Source organism: Sycon ciliatum, chromosome 7 (assembly GCF_964019385.1).
Source record: "Sycon ciliatum chromosome 7, ocSycCili1.1, whole genome shotgun sequence".
Taxonomy (NCBI): domain Eukaryota; kingdom Metazoa; phylum Porifera; class Calcarea; order Leucosolenida; family Sycettidae; genus Sycon; species Sycon ciliatum.
Genome location: NC_088649.1, coordinates 11,730,404 through 11,755,201, shown reverse-complemented (window position 1 = coordinate 11,755,201; position 24,798 = coordinate 11,730,404). Strand labels below are relative to the sequence as shown.

Genomic DNA, 24,798 nt, shown 5'->3' with positions numbered 1-24,798 from the left:
TGAGTGAATGACATTGTGTACTTGGCAATGCTCACTGCACTAGCGCGGCGCTTTCGGAAAGTCGGAAAAATCGCTTCCCGATCCGAGAAAACGCGACTGTCGGCGATCGCGAGGCCACTGTCTCTGTCCTTGGATCATGGTTGGAGTACAGACTCACTCAGCTGTGTTCATAATGTCAGTAAGTACAATGTCAATGTACCTACATGTACCTACGTAAAGACTCGTGATGATTATGTTACCTACTGTTTGTGTATGTACACGCACCGACTTCACGCGTACGCCAGTACAAGTAAAAGCACACTAGTCACTGTCGACCGTCACTCTGTCCACATGTCACGGGTTAGACCTCTACGGACATTCTGTGTAAAGGCTAGTGTCTGGCAATGACGTTGAGACTTTGAGTCGTGCACGCGTGCGTGCTCGCTGTTGTTCTGTTTGCTTCGGCAAATGCTTTTTACAATGAATGGTGCCATAATACTGTATAAGTACAAATTTTCGTTTGGAAATAACTTTCGCTATAATATTCGTTTAATAGGGGGCACGAAATAATGAAAGTTTGTACCAAACTAAAGTTTTTTTTCTGAACGTTCGGGGTGACAGACCTCGACCAAAACGAAAATTAGCACGTAACGTAACAAGCCTGCTGGTGGAGCGATATAACGAAAGATTTCGTGAACGAAAATTAATAATTTGTACTTGTACAGTACATCTGAGCTCGCCAGTCTAGTCTGTCCTCGGAGCCCCCCCCCCCCGCGCAGTCCATATATGCAGCTGGACATTTTGGTAGTTTAGGCATACATGTATTAGTGTAGCCATAATAGGCACTACTAGTAGATAGTACAATATAGCACAATCATTACATCATTACAAGTCATGTACTAGTAACAGTGACTGAGTGTACTCATGTACTAGTAACAGTGACTGAGTGTACTCAGGTGGAGCTGTGTGTGGCATGTCCGGCATGTCCAGCATGTCCGGGTAGCGAGTTTCGATTTTCCCACTACACAGTGTCACTAGTGCTGCACTCTGCACTTCAGTTGACAACCCCCCCCCCCCCCCCCCTTTTATGTACTCTACTAAGTAAAGACAAAACTCAAAAGCAGTGATTGCTGTGCAGACCTGGCCGGGATGATCAGTGTCCTATAGCCTAGTACTACATGACTGCGGTACAGTAGTAGTATCATGCCCAGTCATGGTATGCTGGCTGCCAGCAGTTCTTTAGTGTCACATTATCAGTGCTGCCAAATAATTTTCGCCCAAAATTGGACACCCTTCATCGCCAAGGCTGGCCACATGGTGCGAATTTTTCTCCTCAGCATTTTTTTCCGGAGAATTCGAAATACCGCCCAAAATACCATGAAAATTCGCTCCGTTGTCATGGTAACCGATCTTGCACACCGAAGTAATTGGTTGCCATGCTTGAATTCTGTAATCCTGGTAATGCAGGAGTGTGGTCACACACTGTACAGTGTACATGCCCTCGTACTTTGCACTTCCACCGCCAAGAGCTAGCCTTTTTAGAAGCACATGACAGTGATTTGTGCCTTCAGTTGCGCTGAAAAGTGGAAAATACAGGACTTCTGAATAGGAAAGTACTGATCCCTGACATTTTTGGCTACTTTTCGGACGTTTTTCGAAAGAGCCTTCAAAAATCGGACGGTTTGGCAGCACTGCATGATTATGACCATAGTGTAGGATAATGACGCAGTGTTGACTGATGAGTACTGTATTTTCCACAGTACATGTTACTGTCATGTATAAAGCCACAGTTTGAACACTCAGAACTCACCCAAAAAATAGTCGGACACCGATAGCGCGATATCGCTCCGTGTGTAACCACTTTTGCTACCTCATAGCGTGCTATTGCGCTACTTCATGTTCTCTGTATAAAAGAGTGCTACTCATAAGTTCTGGCTGTTTAGTATTCTCACAACCCTCACTGATGAGATCTGTATGATCGAAATAGCTGTATGGAGGAGTTTATGCAGGGGCGTCACCCGTGATGGGCACGGGGGGCACGTGCACCCCCCTAAAAAATTCGACCTTGGTTTTTTTGTGAACTCCTGGTTATGAAAAGTGTAGTGCTGGTAGAATCTACTAATAAACTGCATGCACTAAAACTAGTTGTACTGTGCTGCCGTGATCGCGCGAGTGCATGTAGCAAGTGCAAGTACGAGTACGACTCGTAGATTAGTTACACTAGTTACACTAAAGTGGCACCAAATCATGGCAAATGCCTGAAAATGCTTGCAATTGCCTTCAATTTTTGAATTTTTTCCCGGGGGAGGATAATGAAGAATTCTTATCCCCGATCGTAGCGTCTTCTCGGCTTGTTGCAGAATCAAAAAGTCTTTCATTGTAGTTACACTGAAATGGCACCAAATGCCCGGAAATGCTTGCAATTGGCTTTAATTTTTGAAATTTTTCCCGGGGGAGGGCCCCGTACCCCATGGCCACCCCACTTCCAAAGTCCGTGCGACGGGCCTGCTATCAGCGAACTTTTTCGTGTTTTCCTGTGCAAAATTCCTGTGCACCCCCCTGTGAAGGGGTCCGGTGACGCCCCTGTTATGCCGTGCCAGTATCTACAAGCTGGAACTCTGTGTTTTTGTATTTTTAAAAGGATTCCCCAAAGGCTGTTCGAGGGGGTTTCGTGTTTTCGCTTGATGGATGAGATACGTGGGATGATGGGAGAACTGGTAAGAGAGGGTGTTGTTGGTATTGTGAATAATGAGATTCATATGGTCAAAACTGAGATTTGGACTAATGTTGGCTTTGGCCCTGGAACTAAGGTATTGTCACCATGCCTGTTTATGGTGTTGTGTAGGCAGGCAGGCGGGTCTATAATTGCGTAGGTCGGTAGATACGAGTTCGTATTTACAGTAAAACTTGCCCTAACCGGACGCCCTTGGTGCAGAAGAAACTATCCTGATATGACCGGATCCCACTTGATCCAGGGATGCTCTCTCGATCCACAGCACTTTGGTACATGACAATATGCCCGGTCAACACAGGTTTCCGCTTGATCCAGGGTCCAGCAAACACAGGTTTATTTGTACTACATGTATATACTTCGAAGTACAATCATGTAGGTTGGGTGCGACATAACGATTCTGACAGGAGAACTGTTTGCTCTGAAATGTGCACAACACTCTTCTGTAAGAAACACCATTCACAGCATATGTTCTGACTTCTGCTCCTCTTTCCCTTCCAGTATACTGTGCCAGTCCAGTATACACTCATATCTGTGTTATCCGGACCTCGAAGTCATGGACACCTCAGCCCACGGACACCCTGTTGGTGAGTTGTAGTCATATAATTACTACTCCCTTGCCAAATTCTGTGGATAGTGACGTCGTATGCCGGATATCTGGCCCTTCCCCATCGAAACAATCGAGATTCAGAGTTACAGACGTTCAAAGTTTCGTGCCGTGCCCAGTCCCGGAATGTCCCGAGACCCAGCTGCCATGTTGTGGTGTAATGGCAGCATCCTAGACAAGTACTGCGCACGCATGCACACACACACACACACACACACACACACACGTACACACACACACACACACACGTACACACACACGTACACACACACACACACACGTACACACACACACACACACACATAACTGTTACACACACACACACACACACACACACACACACACACACACACACACACACACACAAACACACATTGCTCGGGTGGATGGTGCGCGGCCGGCGAAATTGAATCGCATTTGCCCGGGGGGCAAGTAATATCAGGGTTGGCAAGAGCCAAGAGCCCACTGATGCACACACACACACACACACACACACACACACACACACACACACACACACACACACACACACACACACACACACACACACACACACACACACACACACACACACACACACACACACACACACACACACACCTGCACTGGCAGTATGAGACAGATTGCACGGTTGGGCTTGTTGAGTTGAGAAGCATTGTACTGTAGAAGCATTGTCACCAGCTGCATGCGACATGAAATAATGGTATGATGACATTGCTCACGGTTTATGCATACAGCAGTGGTTGGAGAATATAATTAAAATTGAAATTCACAACTCACAATGTAGGGATTAGAGGGAAGGCAAAGCATGATAGCGGTCCAGAATAACATTGAGCAGTATCAGCAGCTGCTAGGCTCAACGTCAGGGTTATAGCATGCCAATAGCTACACCACACCTGCCATAATCGGATGGCATTCCAAAGCAAAGAAAAGGAGAGACATCAGTTTTCTCTGCTGAGTGGCACCCAGTCCGGGAAAATCAGTTTTCTCTGCTGAGTGGCACCCAGTCCGGGAGAATCATTGGAAATAGAAATGATAACATTGTGGCTAGTATAGCTATCGAGACAGCTCCCCATAGCCTGCTGCCATGGTGTGCATACCGGCCTGGCGAGTGTGACCGAAATCAATACACCAGCAATGCTGATAGTCAGGTCTAGTATGGTTAACCTTGCTAGTATGCCCGGTATGGATGGGGACATGATATTATAAATATCAGCTTACAATTGTCAAAACATAGTCTAATAAAGCCATCACCTCATGCAGCCGACTACTGGCCGCCTTCCGCGTACACATTCTCTCAAAGAAATAGGTTTACACTCATAACCGGCCAGGTCTTGATCACTAACACATATCCAGGGAAATGGTAGCCAGTGGTAGTAAAGCAATACACACACCTGCACGCATGCACACACATACACATGCACACACGTACACACACACACACACACACACACACATGCACATACATGCCAGCACACACACACATGCACATACATGCCAGCACACACATATACACACATTATATACACAAACAAATGTAATGGGAGCAACGGCAAGGCACGGAACACTTCAAGGAACCATCTGACCAGTTCAAGTCAATATTGTTCAACTCCCGGGGGGGGGGGGGGGGGGGTACACTGCAGACATGTGTACACTGCATACTGCAACTGGCTTTGGTGGTGCTAGAGCTGGGGATACTTCCACGAAGTATTTTCCGTGGGAGAAGATGTCGTTATCACGGCTGCTGTCGTGGCAATAATTCGGTTACAGCGAGAGGTGTTGCGGTGATGATTGTTCAATACTCCTATCCAATTTCCAATGCATTGGCTCAATATTGCGTGGTGGGATCTGTAATGCTGTGTCCTGAAGCATTTTGTGGATTAGTGGAGACTGCTCAGTGCTCAGCTTGTGCATTATTCAAAAAGGCAGAATGTGGAGCTTTGCCAACTCTATTGGGTACGCTACTATCTTCAGTAGCTTGTACTGCCTGCACCGGTGAAAGCGGACCACCAACAGCTTGCACCATTATACTTGAACCGTCCATACCATGCCCTGGTACAGGGAGATCATCCATAGCATGTTCTAGTGCAGGGGGATCGCCCATAGCATCATCCGCGTCCATAGCATCATGTTCCGGTGCAGGGGAATCGTCCATAGCATCATGTCCCGGTGCAGGGAGATCGTCCATAGCATCATGTCCCGGTGCAGGGGGATCATCAACAGGGGGATCATCAACAGGTCTCGTGAATCTTCTAATAATGATGATAAGCAGAATGAGAACGGCAATACCACAAAGCAGGCCTACTATGAGGCCTGTCACGTGCAGCTGAGATGTATCTGTGTGAGGAGGTGTACCTGCAATGAACACATAGGGTAACACAAGAACAGTCTACATGAGTGGGAGAGCGTGTGAGTGGGCAAATGTGTGAGTGTGTGAGTGGGACAGTGTATGGGTAGGAGAGTGCATGAGTGTGGGAGTGTGTGAGTGGGACAGTGTATGAGTGTGAGAGCATGTGAGTGGGAGAGTGCATGGGTGGGAGAGTGCGTGAGTGGGAGAGTGTATGGTTGGGCGAGTGCATGAGTGGACGAGTGCGTGAGTGGGCGAGTGTGTGAGTGGGAAAGTGTGTGAGTGGGCAAGTGAGTGAGTGTGAGAGTGTGTGAGTTGAGAGTGTGCGAGTGGGCGAGTGCGTGAATGGGATAGTGCGTGGGTGGGAGAGTGTTTGAGTGGGAGAGTGCGTGAGTGGGCAAGTGCGTGAGTGGGCAAGTGCATGAGTGAGAGAGTGTGAGAGTGCGCGAGTGTGGAGTGCGTGAGTGGGAGAGTGCATGAGTGGGAGAGTGTGTGAGTCGAGAGTGTGTGAGTGGGCGAGTGTGTGAGCGGGAGAGTGCGTGAGCGGGAGAGTGCGTGAGTGGGCGAGTGCGTGAGTGGGCAAATGCGTGAGTGGGCGAGTGTGAGAGTGTGTGAGTATGAGAGTGCATGGTTGGGACAGTGTGAGAGTGCGAGAGTGTTTGAGTGGGAGAGAGCGTGAGTGGGAGATTGCATGAGTGGGAGAGTGCGTGAGTGGGAGATTGCATGAGTGGGAGAGTGCGTGAGTGGGAGAGTGCTTGAGATGAAACAAAGTGATCAGTTTTTATTTTTCATTGCTATCAGGTTCGGCCTCATTTTCTCTGTGCTGCACTGATGATTCCACAAAGGTCGAAACAGTTCTATCCGTAGATTGAGTATTTCGTTCCTGCTCTTCTAGCAGTTGAACACTCTTATTTTGAGTAGTGGCTTTGCTGTTTGCGTTATGCAGAGCTCACTGACTTGTCAGTTTGAGCACTCTGGCAAGGTACATTCAGGCCTGGTTTAAATCTGGCTTTGGATAATTTATTTTTCATTGCTATCAGGTTCGGCTTCATTTTCTCTGTGCTGCGCTGATGAGTTCACAAAGGAGGAAACAGTTCTGTCTGCAGATTGAGTAATTGCTGTTTTAGTCATTTTTGCTTTATTCCCTATAAGAGACCATGAAGAGAAGGGAACGAAAATGTTTGTTCCTAAAATTTCCTAGTGTTCATTAGGACTGATGTGGATTGTGCAGATGCATGCACTGTATTGAAGAATTTTTAAAGGATTGCGAGAACTTCAAATGGCAAAAGATCAGTCGGCGAAATGATGTACCTTTTAAAAGAAAAGAAAACGACAATCCCACCAGGAGTCAAACCCAGGACCTTGCTTGTCATGAGCAATGCTCTAACCATCTGAGCTATGGGACCAGGCTGCCCGTGGCTGGTCCCCTGGCGGAGGGAAAAGATCCAAATGCCATCAGCATACTTGCCAACCAACCTAGCCAAAGCAAATCCCTTAGTCACACACACACACACAGTTTCCCTTACTCAGTTTCTCTCATTCCCCCTTATTTTGCTGGTTTTCACCGATTTTGGCCATTTTCTCTTTTTTGTGTAGCTTTTGAGTATTTTTGCATATTTTACGCACTTTTTGCCCAATTTGTTTCTTTCTTTTCATTCAGTTCTAACCCATTGCATATTGTCATTATCGGGCTAGTACTACGTATTATGAGAGCTAGCCACAGGAAAATGTCCAATACTACATGTACTTAGTTACGCACAAGCATGCAGTTAACTCCCTAGTTACGCAGTCTGGTAGTAACTGAGGGCAAGAATGAGGTAAGGAGTTCATGCGTCACCAAACTGGCCGCCTTCAAGTCAAGCGCGTTCTTGCCTGCTTTTAGCTTTACGCCCATGTTTCTGTACCTGTGCTGGAACTGCTCTATTTCGCCGCCACTATTTACCATTAGCCATGTCTCCCCTCCCCCCCCCCCCCCCCCCCCTCCCCTCCCCTTCACCTTACACAGTGGGTCCATTGTTATTAGGCATCTGCCTGTTTTGCTTTCTCCACTATCAATAAAAGAATACTACTATGCGTGCGATGGGGCCCCCGGGTGTAAGGGCGGGCCAGTGCAACAAGCCTTATCAAAGGAAGTAAAAGACTCAGTGTCCTGTAAAAGGTCAATGTTAGCTCTGAGAGTACTACACTTAAGGCTTGGTAGGAGCTCCCAACAAGAGTGGCAAGAGTGACGTGTTCATTGGGGGGCCAAAACCTGAGTTTCTTCAATATCAGATCGCCTCTACATGTGTGATTCTGTGAATGCAGGGCTGCATATGCCCTTATCACACCACGAAACAACCTTTTTCTGAACACTCACGGTTCAGGGCCAATGATTTCCGTAGTTTTTCGATCGATGTGAAAAATCCCCGGTATGCCAGTAGTTACTCTCTAGTTTTCCGGTAGTATACCGGGAGAACCGGTACCGCGGTATGGTTGGCAAGTATGCATCGAAGCCTTTGAAGTGAAACACTTGTCAGCACCTTCTAGGTTTGACCTGGTCCCATAGCTCAGATGGTTAGAGCATTGCTCATGACAAGCAAGGTCCTACGTTCGAGTCCTGGTGGGTCTGGCATTTTTTCTCTTTTCAAGCAGTTCACTTCCCCCACTGATCCTTTGGAATTCGAAGTTCTCTCTATCCTTAAAAAAAAAAAGTTAATTAGAACACTATGATTTTGTTGTTGGTCTTGGTCGGTGTGTAATCTTGGTCTGCATGTAAGATTTGAGTACAGATACATAACTACTTGTCACATACTCCATGTTATTCACATACTTTGCTAGACATCAGTATGCCTAGCAAAGCTAAGGTCCTGCGCTCTTTATGGTAGGGCTGTCATCGGGTAGTAGGGTACCCGTGTTACCCGTAATTAGATTGGGTATTCGAGTAGCAGTTTGCTCCTGAGAACCCGATCGGGTAGTCGGAGTATGGTGTTTTTGCAACGGTGCATGTAAAAAGCACGGCTACATGCTTACTGTACACTTTCTATGTAGCGCAAGTGCATACTCACTGTAGATACAGTTATGTCGAAAAAACCCCGGTAGAGTAGCCGTGCTACCCGGATAGGAATACCCGAAGTAGTTACCCGATCGAACTCCTACCAGTTGCAGGCCTACTTTATGACGTACGTGTGTATTGTGTGTGTGTGTGTGGGGGGGGGGGGGGGGGCGCATGGATTCCGTGGCCAAGAGATCACGTTGAGCAGCCAAGAGGCGTTGATTACAATCATGTCAGTAGCCGATCGCATTGTCCATGTGTACACTGCGCCTTGCACAGAGTAATAGGGTGCCATCGAGCCGCGCACATGTACATGAAGTAGTGACAAAACACAAGGACTTGACAGTTGATACCTAGGCGCCTATGTCCTGTAAGTGTCCCATGGCATTTCACACATCCCACGGAGGTTTTCCAGTACGCGGAGATGGCAACCAAATTCAGGGCCCAAGAGCGCAAGCTACCTTGTTGTGACCGAGCATTGATACAGGTTACCTGTGATAATATTTGCACCTACTCACATAAACATGAAGACTAGTAAGTATTGGTCTCTCAGGGATCATCTGGAAAATCTGGACAAGCCTGCCAGTGTTTGTGTTTTTCTCTCAAACCAGTGAAAACCTGCCAGTGTTTGTGTTTTTCTCTCAAACCAGTGAAAACCTGCTAGTGGCTGGATTTAGGTCTTACCCCCCCCCCCTCCCCCCTCCCCCCCCGCCTTCGGTCACTGTAATAGTCTCTTTTCCAAACATGTGATGACATGCACTTACTTGTCTGGAAAGTTGTTGCTATTCTTCGTGAAGTCCTGCCAGCTATCGCAGTAGTTGAGTCTGTAGTTTTCTCTGTTACCGGTGTACCTGTGCCTGGACAGAAGAGAACAGCACTCGTCCTAGTGTGCTTTAAAAAGGAGCATGCTGCACTGTACACTGCACTGTACACTGCACACCGCTTCACTTACAACATGTATCTCTCTCTCTTATCCAGACTTCAAAGTGCGCCTCACGTCTACTGGACATCCTGTGTGGGTAGTTCTCAGTGAAAGTATTTGCAACTCTTTTGCCAATTTGGTGGAAATAGTGACATCATGTGTCAGATCTCTGGCCCTCCCCCCACTGACACCTATGTGATTCGGAGTTACGGACATTTTAAAGTTATGGGCAGTGCCTGGTCCCGGACCGCCCGAGAAGTGACATGAATGTGTGTGCGCACGTGATAACGTTGGACGTTTATTCGGGCTTCCCTTGTAGTAGTATCTCTCCTCTACAACGTGGTGCATAACTGTACCATTTTGGAGAAGAAGACTATGAGAGTTATCCACTTCCAAGAAGTATTTTTTAATGTCTAGCAGGGTTCTAGCCAAAGGAGGTGGGGTGCCCCGCTACTTTGATCGCGCCCCCCCCCCCCCCCCCCCCCCTGTGAAAAAGTGGCGCCCTCCTACTTGCTGGTCGATTTTTGTGTTTTTTCATGCCATTCAACGAAAATGCAGTCGATAGTCACTACAAGAGGGTTCATAAAGGCACATTGGTCTGGGGTGAAGTTGAGGGTTCGCCCTGTACGTTGCATTTTGCATAGCAAGGTAATTTTGGAAATGGAGAATGGGTTAAAGGGGAAGTTAAGGCAAAAAATAAATTTCACCAGCTGTAGTCTTCGGGGTGCTGAGTCGAATGGTCTTGGTCCGAGAAAGCTGAGACGCTCCCTTCCTACTTGAATCCCAATCGAACTCGCGCACTTCCACCAAAACTGGGTGACTGCGCCCTAATAGATGGGGATTTGTATGCAAAATGTCACTAAAAGCGCCATTTCGTTCTTATAAAAGCACGGATGACCGCGATTGGCCCATATGTTGTAGTCTTTTGGACGCTGAGTCGACTGGTTTTGGTCCGAAAAGGCTGCGATGCAGCGTTCCTCCTCTATTCCCAATCGAACATGGTTGAACAAGCGGTCACGTGCTCCTGCGTACACCAGTCACCTGGTCACCGTGCCTGCAGGGTACAACTTACTAGCCTGTTTGACCTTTTTTGGGTGCAGTCCTGTCACTCGAGTTGAACTCGAGTTGAACCTTGGTGTGAAAGTTGTCGCCTGCTGGCGTGGTGACCAGGTGATTTTGGCACCCAGGAGCACGTGACCACTTGTTCAACCATGTTCGATTGGGAATAAAGGAGGAACGCTGCATCGCAGCCTTTTCGGACCAAAACCAGTCGACTCAGCGTCCAAAAGACTACAACATATAGGCCAATCGCGGTCATCCGTGCTTTTATAAGAACGACATCGCGCTTTTAGTGACATTTTGCATACAAATCCCCATCTAGTAGGGCGCAGTCACCCAGTTTCGGTGGAAGTGCGCGAGTTCGATTGGGATTCAAGTAGGAAGGGAGCGTCTCAGCTTTCTCGGACCAAGACCATTCAGCTCAGCACCCCGAAGACTACAACTGGTGAAATTTTAATTTTTGCCTTAACTTCCCCTTCAGACTGGCGTAAAAAACAAGCGGAATGTGAAAGTTGTCAAGGGGAATCGCTCACGTGACGTTCCCGCCAGCGTAAACACGGAAAAGGTTTCCCACCACTCTGCAGGCCAGTGGAATGCAGATTCCGGCGGCACGCGGAGCGCTTTTGATATCCTTGCAGCACATGTTCCGTCTTTTCGTTTTATTTCAGCCTCTACTCTTTCAGTCTGACTGCATGCTTTTGAGTTTTGAGTTTTGACTTCTAGACTGCCAACTTCTCCCATCATGCCGAAATCTTTGTTCGACTCAGCAATGGAGAGGGAGTTCATGGAGCTGTACGTGGTGATTTTTGCGGGCCGCTCTGAAGGCAAAACGCTTACTGCGAACGAGAAGCATACTCTGATCGCGAAGCGGATGAATGCCTCCGAAGCACCAATCACTCCGGACATAGTATATTTTCCGTCGACAAGCACAAGCAAAAGCACAATGATCCCCGGGATTACGCTTAAAGGGGAAGTTAAGGCAAAAATTAAAATTTCACCAGTTGTAGTCTTCGGGGTGCTGAGTCGAATGGTCTTGGTCCGAGAAAGCTGAGACGCTCCCTTCCTACTTGAATCCCAATCGAACTCGCGCACTTCCACCGAAACTGGGTGACTGCGCCCTACTAGATGGGGATTTGTATGCAAAATGTCACTAAAAGCGCCATTTCGTTCTTATAAAAGCACGGATGACCGCGATTGGCCCATATGTTGTAGTCTTTTGGACGCTGAGTCGACTGGTTTTGGTCCGAAAAGGCTGCGATGCAGCGTTCCTCCTTTATTCCCAATCGAACATGGTTGAACAAGCGGTCACGTGCTCCTGGGTGCCAAAATCACCTGGTCACCACGCCAGCAGGCGACAACTTTCACACCAAGGTTCAACTCGAGTGACAGGACTGCACCCAAAAAAGGTCAAAACAGGCTGTAAGTTGTACCCTGCAGGCACGGTGACCAGGTGACTGGTGTACGCAGGTTACGTCGCAGGAGCACGTGACCGCTTGTTCAACCATGTTCGATTGGGAATTAGGGGCGAACGCTGCATCGCAGCCTTTTCGGACCGAAACCAGTCGACTCAGCGTCCAAAGGACTACAACATATGGGCCAATCGCGGTCATCCGTGCTTTTATAAGAAGGAAATGGCGCTTTTAGTGACATTTTGCATACAAATCCCCATCTCGTAGGGCGCAGTCACCCAGTTTCGGTGGAAGTGCGCGAGTTCGATTGGGATTCAAGTAGGAAGGGAGCGTCTCAGCTTTCTCGGACCAAGACCATTCGACTCAGCACCCCGAAGACTACAACTGGTGAAATTTTAATTTTTGCCTTAACTTCCCCTTTAAGCTTTCCGGCGGCTATTCATGCCAGTCTGAACGCGCCCTAAAAGGGTAACTTTCCCATGCCTCCCCCCCCCCCCCTACTATTTTGACCTGGCTAGAACCCTGTCTAGTCATAACTAAGTTTAAGCGGTGTTTCCTGTGTTGGGCCCTACAGCACATTACTCGGCAATCTTCACTCGGCTGAATTCTCAACGGAATATACTTCACGCTAGCAGCGGTAGCCACAGTACTATTCCCATGCACACATTGAATTCAGTTATCAAGCGTCTGGACAAGGTCATACACTACCTGAGATCATAAGTCCAGTATCATCCCAATTGCCTAGGAAATATATCATCTCCAAATGTAACCAAGAATAGTTCATGCACGTACTTCAAAAGAAGTATAATATCAACACAAAATCTCACATCTTTCCTTCCCTGATTTTTCAGTGGACTGACAGCATCTGAATGTGAGGCGTTCGCTGAAACCTGTGTTTAGAGGCTGGAGTTCACTGAAACCTGTGTTTAGAGGCCGCTCTATGATGCACACAATACCCCGCCCGGTCTCTACAGACAGGTGGCCTTTCAACTTTGATTCCAATGTATGTACTTCAAAGTAGCAACATGGTATGGTCCTGAAATGACCAGTCTCACAAGACAGGTGGCCTCTAACACAGGTGGCCTCTAACACAGGTGGCCTCTAACACAGGTTTTACTATACAGTTGACTCCTGATGTGAGAAACATCAGTGTGCAGGGTACCTAGTTCTTCATAACAAACATCAGTGTGCAGGGTACCTAGTTCTTCATAACAAACACCAGTGTGCAGGGTACCTAGTTCTTCATAACAAACATCAGTGTGCAGGGTACCTAGTTCTTCATAACAAACATCAGTGTGCAGGGTACCTAGTTCTTCATAACAAACACCAGTGTGCAGGGTACCTAGTTCTTCATAACAAAAACGAATGACATGCTGTTTTCTTAACTTATAAAATGTCATACCTGGCACGTGACCATGCACTTGGTTTCCATACTCCCCTACAAAATATGGTTCGTTTCAAGCGAAAAGTTTCCTACAAATGGTCAATCTTCTACGAGTCCAAACAGGAAATGAACAATAGATCGCAATATCACGAAATGCGCTACACGTGAATTCGTTATACTGATGCGGCTTTGGCCGCACCTGGCGCATCGGTTCCGACGCCCCTGTTCAATGTGGGATTAACTGTACAATCATGTAGATATGTGTGTGTTTGTCAGTAGTACTGGCTGACGGGAATACGCGCAGCCATGCATTGCCAGACATGATTGGGTTGACTTACTTGGTGTATCCGGTGAACACGCCGGTAATGTGAACTCCAGGATGCTTGTGACGACTGTTCCTGAACGTATGTAGCTCATAGAGACAGCATGGATCTGTGAGTTACAGATATTATGCAACTCGATGGAGGCCGTCTGGTTATCCACGGAATTAACCGTGGTGTTGTCAGGCGTTACGCCGACAATCTGCAGGCTCTCAAGAATTGCCTGCTCCAAGGGCTGCTGCCATGTCAGGTTGATATGCGCCACCTTATCCTTGAGTGTCGTACGAAGACTAATCTTCATGTCAATGAAATCGGCTGTAACAGATCCAATCCCGCCATGACAGTTGGGTGTTAGGCAAGTTTGGAATCGGCACCGCGATGGATATTGAGGGATGAATCCCAGATTAGTGCTTCCGTCGATAGCAAACAGTGTGACTTGTCCAAATCTGGATAGTCTTCCACTGCAGTTATCGATCTTGCAATGCTGTACATCATTGCAGCCTAATACTATCTGCAATGGATAATGAGCAACAACAACGACAACAACAACGATGACGACGACAACAAAAGCAGCAGCAGCAGCAGGAACAACTTAATATACACATGCATGCTTGAGCACACAACACGTTTCGCACATTCACGCACCGACGTGCATGTAAACGCATGCACACACACATACACACACACACACATGTGCACGTTAACACACGCATGCACGTATATGCATGTAAACACACGCATCATGCCATGCTTGCACGCCCACAAGAAAACATATGAAGTCAAAGTTAGTTGTACACGCCCATTAGTATCTACATGTTGGGAACAGGACATTAGTATCTACATGTTGGGAACAGGACGGCCGCAGGGTAGAGGGGACGGCTCGATACCGGGACGCTTTGACAGCCAAATTTGTATAGACCCAAACCGATCATCAGCGTTGATTTTTCACTCGAAATATGTTTGTGGAAGGAAACTGGCATGTTGAAGTTTGCTCTGGGGCCAGAGTCAATGGAACTGAGCCACTCCTTTGTGTTGACCCATTGCCTCCAAGTTGCCCAATTTTTCGCTTCAAAAAAGTTCAAATCAGAGGTGGCTCCAAACCGGACACGTTTTAGAGTGCACGTCAAATTCACTCTGGGTCTGAAATTAGGTAATTGCTATCGCTCCACGACGGCCAGTACAGAGTAACAATAAGCCTTGTGTGTGCTTCCATTAGTTTTGATTGGTATGCGGTGCTTTATTGGCGAGAGGCGAGCCGCTGTTTACCTGCGACAAGAAGTTGATTTTGCGAAAGTCGTAAAACTCAAGTTGCAGTGCGAAGCAACACGTCAAAAACGCACCTGCTTGATATGGCGCTTCTGGTCATCGCAGAGCCATGAAATTTTGGCTCGAAGTATAACACATCGTAGTCTCACTGTGACATATGTTTTCTAATCAAAATACCAAGAGAGAAAGTGAATATTGAGTCCGTTCCGGTTTGCAACCTGTGTCCTATTTGAAACCGTCCCCTCTACTTTAAACCTTAAAAAAGAACCCTCACCACCATACACCACCATACACCACCATACACCACCATACACCACCATACACCACCATACATCACCATACACCACCATACACCACCATACACCACCATACACCACCATACACCACCATACACCACCATACACCACCATTCACCACCATACACCACCATACACCACCATACACCACCATACACCACCATACACCACCATACACCACCATACACCACCATACACCACCATACATCACCATACACCATCATACACCACCATACACCACCATACACCACCATACACCACCATACACCACCATACACCACCATTCACCACCATACACCACCATACACCACCATACACCACCATACACCACCATACACCACCATACACCACCATACACCACCATACACCACCATACACCACCATACACCACCATACACCACCACACACCACCATACACCACCATACACCACCATACACCACCATACACCACCATACACCACCATACACCACCATACATCAGCAATGGACTGTTCAACACACCACAGAGTCATAGATCAGAAGAGAACAGATGCAGAGATTCTTTTGGCACTGCCACCAGAAAACACACTATTTTGAATCTTGTAGGTGCACGCCATGCTTACAAAGTGTTTGTTTCCATAATATGCGTTCCACATGCGCAGAGGCGTGACCATCTGTTGCACTCCTACCCCATCTCTAGTGAATGTCGCTTGTATGACTTCCAGGGGACAGTATAGATCCAGAAGTGCGCTACAGTAACGTACTAGGAAAGGAGGAAAGCAGAGCGGCAAAAACAAGAACATAAACTTCAATGATGATTGCAGTGTTTCAACTGCACTAATGCCGGTCTTGCGTTTTACACTCAGTCCATGAAACAAATGCTGCATGATTTGTACTGTAGAGCTGAATATGCGTATACAGTAATACCTGTGTGTGTGTGTGTGTGTGTGTGTGTGTGTGTGTGTGTGTGTGTGTGTGTGTGTGTGTGTGTGTGTGCGTGGCTGTGTGGCTGTGTGTGCCGTGACGCTGTCGACTCTATTGTTCAGTCCCGCACTTGTGCACGCAGTTGTCGTCGGCCACAGTATATTGCGAGGCACAAGTGTAAGGCTGTTCGCGCAGCCCGCGCGCGCTGAGTCTGGCGTTCCCTGCCCGGTGGAGAACACATCTCCTGGTCTGCTGAGAATGCATTTCACCTCAGGGTCCTAACCATAGCCAAGTTAGTTGCATGCTAATTGTCGTAGTCGATCGTAGTATTCACGTGAGATCTGCCGCTAGGGATTAGGAAAGCACATGTGTGTGTGTGTGTGTGTGTGTGTGTGTGTGTGTGTGTGTGTGTGTGTTTTTTTTTTTTTTTTTATTTTATTTTTTTATTGGGAACACAGCCCTACAAAGAGACATTTGGAGACAAGACACAAGACAAGACACAGGGGATGTAGGGACGACGTGCCGATGTACGGGGAGCAACTCGACCGACCAGGGGTCTCGGCGTTAGCGTTGCAACCTGGCATCGAAAAAAAGGGGGGGTTGCATGGTCAGGTAGCAAAAATAATAATTTGGTGTGAGAAAGGGGCGCTAGTATTGCACCAAATAATATAAATTAATACGTGTAATGACTAAACCAGAAGGGAAAATTAAGAAAGAGGACAATAATCATAACAAGCAAGTAGTAGTAGAGAGGTAAATACTAAATGGGTCTCAAATCTCAATATCATCGTCACAGGTACTGTGTGGACCACAGCCATCTCTTTCGGATTAGATCCTTACATACGTTGACCTTGAAGGTTTGGAGGCGTCTTGAATGAGGCTCGTGAAGCAGGAGGTCCGCAGGCAGGTTGTTCCAGGGTGTGATGGCGAAGAAGGGGAAGGATCGCAGGAGGTAGTCAGGGGCTGTGCGAGGGGGTGTCCACTTCAGCTGAAAGGCATGGTGCGTCTGACGTGTTTGCCGTGTGCACATGCTAGCTACGGCAGGGGGCTTGGTTGGTGGCAGCATGGCCTTTACCTGGGGAGGCCCTGGAATGTAGTGCAGCTTGAACAAGTATGACAGGGCTGCCACCATCCGACGAAGCTGAAGACTTTGGAGGATGGTTCCAGGTCCCAGGAAATGCAGGGCACGTTGCTGAACCTTGTCCAGCTGGGATATGTTAGTTGCGGCTGCGCTCGACCAGGCCAGTGGGGCATATTCAAGTAGGGGTCGCACGAATCCCTTGTAGACCGTCACTCGACCATGGTCGTCCAGGATGGGTGCTGCCTTTCGTAGGAAACCCAGCCTTTGGGAGGCGCGCAGTGCAACACTGCGAGTGTGCGCTCTGTAGGAGAGAGTGGGGTCGAGCATGACTCCCAGCAGCTTCAGGGTATCTGTCTCCTGGAGTGCTTCACCTCCAAAGGTGACTGGTGGAGTGCAGGGGGGAACGTGCTTGCGATGTAGAGTCATGCGCTGTGTCTTGGCTGGCTCAAAACAGATACGCCACTTGCGGCCCCACTCCTCAAGACTGTTAAGGGACCCTTGGAGGGAGGCGGTGGACTGTTGGAGATCGTCAGTTGGCTGTACTAAGCTGTAGAGTGTGGTGTCGTCTGCAAAGCTGCTCAGCTGCGTTCCTGGAGTTAAACATTGTTCAATGTCACAGGTGTATAGAAGGAAGAGGCTGGGTCCTAGGATGCTGCCTTGGGGGACACCAGCCTGGATGGGTTGAGCATCTGACGTCTGGCCTCCAACCACAACGCGGATGTTTCGGTTGGTGAGGTAGTCCTGTAGCCATACAAGCAGGCGTCCGTCGACGCCGGCCTGCTTTGCTTTGTACAGCACTCCTGTGTGCGATACCCGGTCAAACGCACCGGCAATATCCACGGCGAGGACCTGGACACAACCGCCAGTACTTATGGTGTGGACCCATTCATGTTGGAGAGCCGTTAAGATATCTGCGGTTCCTCTACCACGTCGGAATCCAAACTGGCTGTTTGGCAACACCTCATGCTTCTCTAGGTAGTTAACCAGTTGCGTGTTTACAATGCCCTCCATGACTTTCGACATGATCGTTAGCAGTGATATTGGTCGGTAGTTAGATGCCAAAGATCTGGAGGACCGTTTGTGAACTGGGACTACATGGGCAAGTTTCCATGCCCCGGGTTGCACACCGGCTAAGAAGCAGAGGGCGAAGAGCTTTGCCAGTGGGTCTGCAAGTTCAGATGAGCACATCTTGAGCACACGAGCAGAGATGCCATCCGGTCCAGTTGCTTTTGATACAGCCAAGTTCGCCAAGTGCCGTTTGACCGTTGCTGCGCGAAAGTGAATGTGCTTTAGCGTGGCATAGGCAGGTCGTTGCAGGTCAGGCAGGTCAGCAGCACAGAGGTCGTTATTGCCAAGGCTACACTTGTTCGCAAAATGCGCTGCAAAGCACTCGGCTTTCTCACGAGAAGAGTGGAACTCTTGTCCTGCAGGGTTGGTCAGCAGGGGGATGTCATGTGTGTGTGTGTGTGTGTGTGACTGTGTGCGTGTGTGCGCGCGTGTGTGTATGCATGCGTGCGGTTGATGAGTACATGTTTAGGTGCCAGTTTCCAAGGAATGGAGTGCAGTGGTCCTAGATACTACTTACTAGGGTAATCATGCAGTTTAGGGTCCCAAATTATTTCGCACTTTCCCAGTGTTCAGTGTACTGTCACACGCGTTTTCAGTGTACTTTCACATCATGAACTTTATTTTCATGAAAACCGAGGACAGCTCAGACTGGGTACTACTGGTGAACACTGCGGAGCAGGGAGCCGAACGTGTTGTCTTCCGCGCGAACTCTCTGTCTCCACACGAACTCGCAGAGGTACGTCGGGAACAACTCTCGCGAGGTGCCGAAGTTGCGCTTCAGCTGGCGCTTGGCCCGCATCCACATGTTTTCCACGTTGTTGGTGTGGATCGTTCGGTCGTCCGGATCAACAAAGTTGTCGTCGTGGACGACGACATCGTGCTGGTATACGCCACCGTCGATGTTCCTGATCTGCGCGTATGCGGCCCAGCCGTCAGAGATGATGCGTGAGCCAGGCAGAATCCACAGGAAACAAAACTTTGACAAAGGAAACAAAACTTTCACACGAGAAAAGAAGAACTGAAGCATAGTGAAAGTACACTGAAAACGCGTGTGACAGTATACAGTATACTGAACACTGGGAAAGTGCGAAATAATTTGGGACCCTAAACTGCATGATTACCCTTACTAGTACTAGATTGCCTGCGTGTACATCTACATGTTAGGGTAAATCATAAAAATGTAACCTGTACTGTAAGTCTGTATGCTACGTGTACTGTATGTACTACATGATGTACACAGTCACTCATAGTCAGTTTTCAATGTACTTACGTATTACTATTAGGCCCTGAGGATATGTTGGCTGTGACTGTGCACCAGTCAGCATAGGCACGTAGAGCAGGAACAGAGTCGGAACTAGCCACCATACGCTAACACTAGTAACACGGTGTACCTGGTGTACTTGGGCGCGTCTGAGATAAAGCAGATGGTGCGGAAACTGCCTCGACATGGTAGCGTGCGCAGCGTTTGCCCGGCTGGCACAGGCGCTAGTCTCACCTCCGGAGCTTGGCTCCTCCGCTGGCTTTTGGGACAGACTCCCAGCTTCGCCTTGCTCCCTACATGCCCTCATAGTCATACTGTGACAAACAGGCACCAGCCTCGCGGGGGGCGTTGGTATCAACAAGTATCAAGTTAGTTCACACCTTATTCTTGTGTTCCGCCAGGCTGGGCTGAGTATATTCTAGCTTCTCAAATGTCCTGCATGAGTCACAGTGTTGGCACAAGATACCTCCTTGCACAGCGCTTCTTTACTTGGACTTTTATTTTGTCTGAGTTTCAGGATCAGGACTTCCACTACTTCGGACAGACTCAGTACGGCCGGTAACTAAGACTAGTAAGAGAGATCAGGAGGTTGAGAATAATAAACTGAACTGATGTATTATAAAACGTGTAAAAGAAGCATTCCAAGAAGCTCATGATACACGTACGGGCCTCGTCCTAGAGTTCTACACACTCGTCGCCAAAAGAATCCGGCCAATGCCGCCATGCGTACATGTACCATGATGTACGAGATGACTGTATCGATGTACAGACCGCGCCGGTGGCAGTGGCATGGTGCCTGTAGCATGCATGCGTCAGTAGAGGGTGCACACGTACTGGTCCACAGTACCAGCACCATGCATGAGCACAGCGCGCGGTGAAAACAGTCCCCGCGGCCCGCGCGCTGCTGTTTACGACTTTAGCTCTGCCTGCTGACTAGTCGAGCACAGCACGGATCTAGCTCTACGCTAGCTGAGTCTGTACAGACTCAGTATTGCTAGAACCGGTATCCTGCAGCATGTGCCCGGGCCGTGGTGCACTACTGTAGGCTACTGAGCTGACCATGCATGGTAGAGTACTGCTACTTGCTAGCACTAGAATTCTAGAAGTAGAAGTAGAAAGTAGAACTAAAAAAAAAGACAGTCCACATACAGCTACCGGTAGCTAGCTGGCACAGCATTGGCCGGACTTTTTTGGCGACGACTGTGTGTGTGTGTAGTGCATGTACTAGTACTAGTAGTACTAGTGCTGACATCATGTGCATGTATCATCATGCCATTCATGGTCATGCTGATTGCGCAATGTAACCTGCACGCTGCATGCACTTTTGTACTTGTTGAGTCCACACTGGACTCATCTTCAGTTCAGGATCGGAATGCCGCTTGGTCTCTCCTGCTTAGTCACCGGGTATTCCCCTTGTCCTCCCCCATATGCACTGCAACTACAACACGTTCAGTACTACTAGTAGTAGTAGTAGTAGTAGTAGTAGTACTAGTAGTAGATCTAGTACTACTAGTACTAGTAGTAACTCCTCTTTTTTACGAATCCCCAAGCAAGCGGCGCTTGTACATGGACAAGTACAAGTGCCCACGCTGGCACGCTCTCACTACACAGCATGACGAAGAAAAGGAAAGGAATGTTAATACTAGTTACACACATACCGGTACATGAAAGCATAAAGACAGGGCGGGAGAGAGAAGAGGGAATTCTGGAATGTTCCCTGCTCCCTGGTTTAGATCTACTAGTACGAGTCGTAACAAACAATAAGAGGACGGAAAAAGTACGAGTCGTACATGTACATGACTTACATGTCTTACAATACATGTACAATCAGGACCTCCGACACTTTGTGTACAGATAGCTAGCTACTGTACAATGTACAATAGTCATGTAGCGCATGTACATGTACATGTACATGGACATGATTTTTTGTTGTGAATTACAGCCTCTTTTACGGGCAAAAATAAATAATTTATTGATATACCACAAGCGACTGCTAAATCGTCCCTCCATCCCCAGGCTCAGTACAGGTATAAACAAGTGCCTACCCGTGTCTGGCAGGTTGTGAATGAAGACTTGTCTAGGTTGGACTGGTCATTACTTCATGGGCATTCTGATGTTGATGATGCCATTGTCCTCTTTGATGCTTTACTACAGTCAGCATTCCATCGTCATCTGTTGCCTTACAAAGTTATTCCGCGGACAGGAGACTACATTAGGCCTCGTCCTACCATGCGGGATGCATCCCGACCCTGGATCACTCCGGACCTCAAGTGTGCTGTGAAACTGAAGCGAGATTTGTATAGCATTTATAGGAAGTATCCAACCAGTGAAAACTTCATTGCCTTTAAGCGCAAGCGTAACGAAGTGAAATGTTTGTCACGTACCTCCATCGTCAGTATGTACAGTCGGTTCATGCCACCCTGTCTTCCCATGATCGCCCTAGTCTCCATCAATTTCTCCGCCATCTCCGTAAGAACTGTAGTCGGGAGCCGATCCGATCAATGACAGCTTCAGACGGCACGGTAGCAACAGATCCCGCAGACATAGCAGACATATTGAGCACGCAGTTTACGTTGTTTGGACTTCCTGACGACCCTACGTGGCCTATACCACCACTCACCCCTTCACCCTCAATACCTGCGTCCCTCCTATCATTGTCGACTGGTACAGCCCAAGTGAGGAAATATCTCCGTAATCTGAAAACTGGCAAGTCCCCTGGTCAAGACGGAATTACCAACGAAGTTTGGAGAGCTCTTGCTCCGTCTGTTGCCTATCCTGTGTCAATTATCTTGAATATGTCATTTCGTGAAGGGAAATTCCCAGCCATGTGGAAAACTGCGGTAGTCGTGGCCACCTACAAAAATAGAGGACCACGCACCACCCCCAGCAACTATCGCCCTATCTCATTGCTCTCTACTTTATCAAAAGTGTGCGAACGTGTTGTATATGACATCATTTATGATCATGTTCGCATTTCACTTTCGCCAGCACAGTCGGGCTTTTGTCGGGGTGACTCCACCAGGTACCAGGTTACCCGCCTCGTGCAAGACATCCACACCGCCCGGAACGCCCATAACCATGTTGGTTTAGTTTTCTTCGATCTCGCAAAGGCCTTCGACACTGTTTGGCACAGGGGTCTCTTAGCTAAGCTGCGAACAGTATATCGCATTGATGGCAAGGCTATCGGCTGGCTCTCATCGTATCTCTCTAACCGACATCAGCTTGTACGCCTCTCAACTGTGTTATCGGAGCCTTTACCCGTTACTTCTGGAGTCCCCCAGGGTTCAATCCTTGGGCCACTGCTATTTCTCCTGTATATTAATGACCTCCCCGATATTGCCCCTGGTGTCAGCCTTTTCGCTGACGACACAGCTCTGCTTTGCTCCAATGCTTGCCCTATACGCCTGCACGAAGCCATGCAAGATAGCATTGGGAAAGTTATAACCTGGATGCATGATTGGAAGTTGCAGCCAAACGTTGATAAAACGGCAGCTATGTACATTTCCCCTTCTCCCCCTTCCCTGCCACTTTGTTTTCCTTCTTCAAGTGTTGCTATTCGTATTGTTGAAGAGCATAAGCATCTTGGCGTTATTATTGACTCTAAATTGTCGTGGTCACCCCATGTGCAGTATGTCTGCAAGCGCACAAGCTCCATCCTTGGGGCTCTTCAAGCCCACTGTAGACATCTTCCTCTTTCTTGCAAACGCTTGTTTTATCGTTGCTATATATTGCCCTTACTTGACTACTGTGATACTGCTTGGTCTGGCATAACTACTACTGTATTGAACAAGCTAGAAACCCATAACCGCATGCTCCTTAAAATCTTATTTAGCAAAGATCGTCGCTTTCCCTCCGCTAGTCTTTACGAAATTGCCAAGATCAGTCCCCTTTCCACTCGACATAAGTACCACCTCTGTGTTCTCATACATAAAATATTACTAAATAAAATACCCTTGCATATGCAGGCTTATAATTGGTTCTCCGAAACACGGAATACCCGGAACTCACTCAGTCTCCCACGCGCTGCCTCCACCCTTTTCACTAGATCCCCGATCTTTGCTGGCTATGTGTTTTGGGCAACATTACCAACGCAGGCCAAGACCAGCACGTCGATGGATAATTTTGTTGCTAAAATCTCTGCTCAATTATAGGTTTCATGTATATCCTGCTGGTTTGTCTCCTCCTTTGCCTTCTTTGCCTCTTATTTGTATTCTTTTATCTGTTTTACTGCTGTGGTTGGCTTTCACCCTTGTCTCAGTTTTATTGGCCGTCATCATGATGTGCCATGAGATAATGATATAAATACAAAAAGATACAGCTTGTGTTTATGTTTAAAGGAAAAACAGAAGAAAACTGAGCCGAAAAGTACTATGGCTGTGAAGCACGCACGAGGGCAGCTGATAAGGTCAAGGAAAAAAACAAAAACACACACATGTACATGTACATGTACTAGTAGTAGTACATGTCATCCGTTTGCCAGGTGTAGTCTATTGTAGAACTATGAAGTTATGTGTTGCTTTGTTACTTTACTTGACATGTACATGTACTGACTCAGTGACTGTGCATGTGATGTATGGAATCGAGCATGAGTACGAGGACGAAAGTGCGGAATCGGAGCCCGACGCGCGCTAGCGCGGAGGGCTCCGATTCTAGCACTTGAGTCCGAGTACGAATGCTTTGATACCATTTCTGACATGCATTGCACGAACTACTTCGTACTACTATGATTGTAGTACTTCACACATACCTAGTACCTACTCAAGGCACGCACACTAGACCAGACAAGGAACACAACTAGTCGCCAGTTTAGTACTTCAGACATGTTACATAATGACTTTCAACATCAAACTAACAAAGCACTTGTAGCAAGTCCCTGCACATCTGCATTCTTCAACCATAATGCACTATGCACTTAGTCTTTCATACCGGCGCTCCACTCCCGCCTAAAAAACTCCCGCCTAAAAAAAAAAAAAAAAAAAAAAAAAAAAAAAAAAAAAAAAAAGCGGCCTCTGATGGCTGAATCGGAGCACGCCTAGGCGTGCTCCGATTCAATCGGAGCACGCCTGGGCGTGCTCCGATTGGAAAATCGGAGACCTGCAAGCGCTCACAGGTCTTCAGTGGCTGATTCAAAGCA

At 47.8% G+C, this 24,798-nt stretch overlaps 1 protein-coding gene and 1 long non-coding RNA gene across 3 annotated transcripts; one reads left to right on the top strand and one right to left on the bottom strand.

Moving 5' to 3' along the window:
- The first annotated feature begins 28 nt into the window (after positions 1-28).
- On the top strand, positions 29-12,913 carry LOC135820992 (uncharacterized). The gene is made up of 3 exons (XR_010554241.1): positions 29-178; positions 3,212-3,297; positions 12,660-12,913. It is a non-coding gene; the product is annotated as an uncharacterized LOC135820992 (long non-coding RNA).
- On the bottom strand, positions 3,932-20,353 carry LOC135820991 (uncharacterized). Of its 2 annotated transcripts, XM_065334049.1 has the most exons (6): positions 19,674-20,353; positions 15,954-16,093; positions 13,808-14,300; positions 9,460-9,552; positions 5,364-5,672; positions 3,932-4,711 (listed from the first exon to the last, which is right to left on the bottom strand). In XM_065334049.1, the coding sequence occupies exons 1-6, from the start codon at positions 19,975-19,977 to the stop codon at positions 4,659-4,661; spliced, it is 1,392 nt and encodes a 463-aa protein (XP_065190121.1). In that variant the 5' UTR covers positions 19,978-20,353; the 3' UTR covers positions 3,932-4,658. The 2 variants fall into 2 exon arrangements, with proteins under 2 accessions (XP_065190121.1, XP_065190120.1); XM_065334048.1 differs by having other exon boundaries at positions 3,932-5,672.
- Between the last annotated feature and the right edge of the window lie 4,445 nt (positions 20,354-24,798).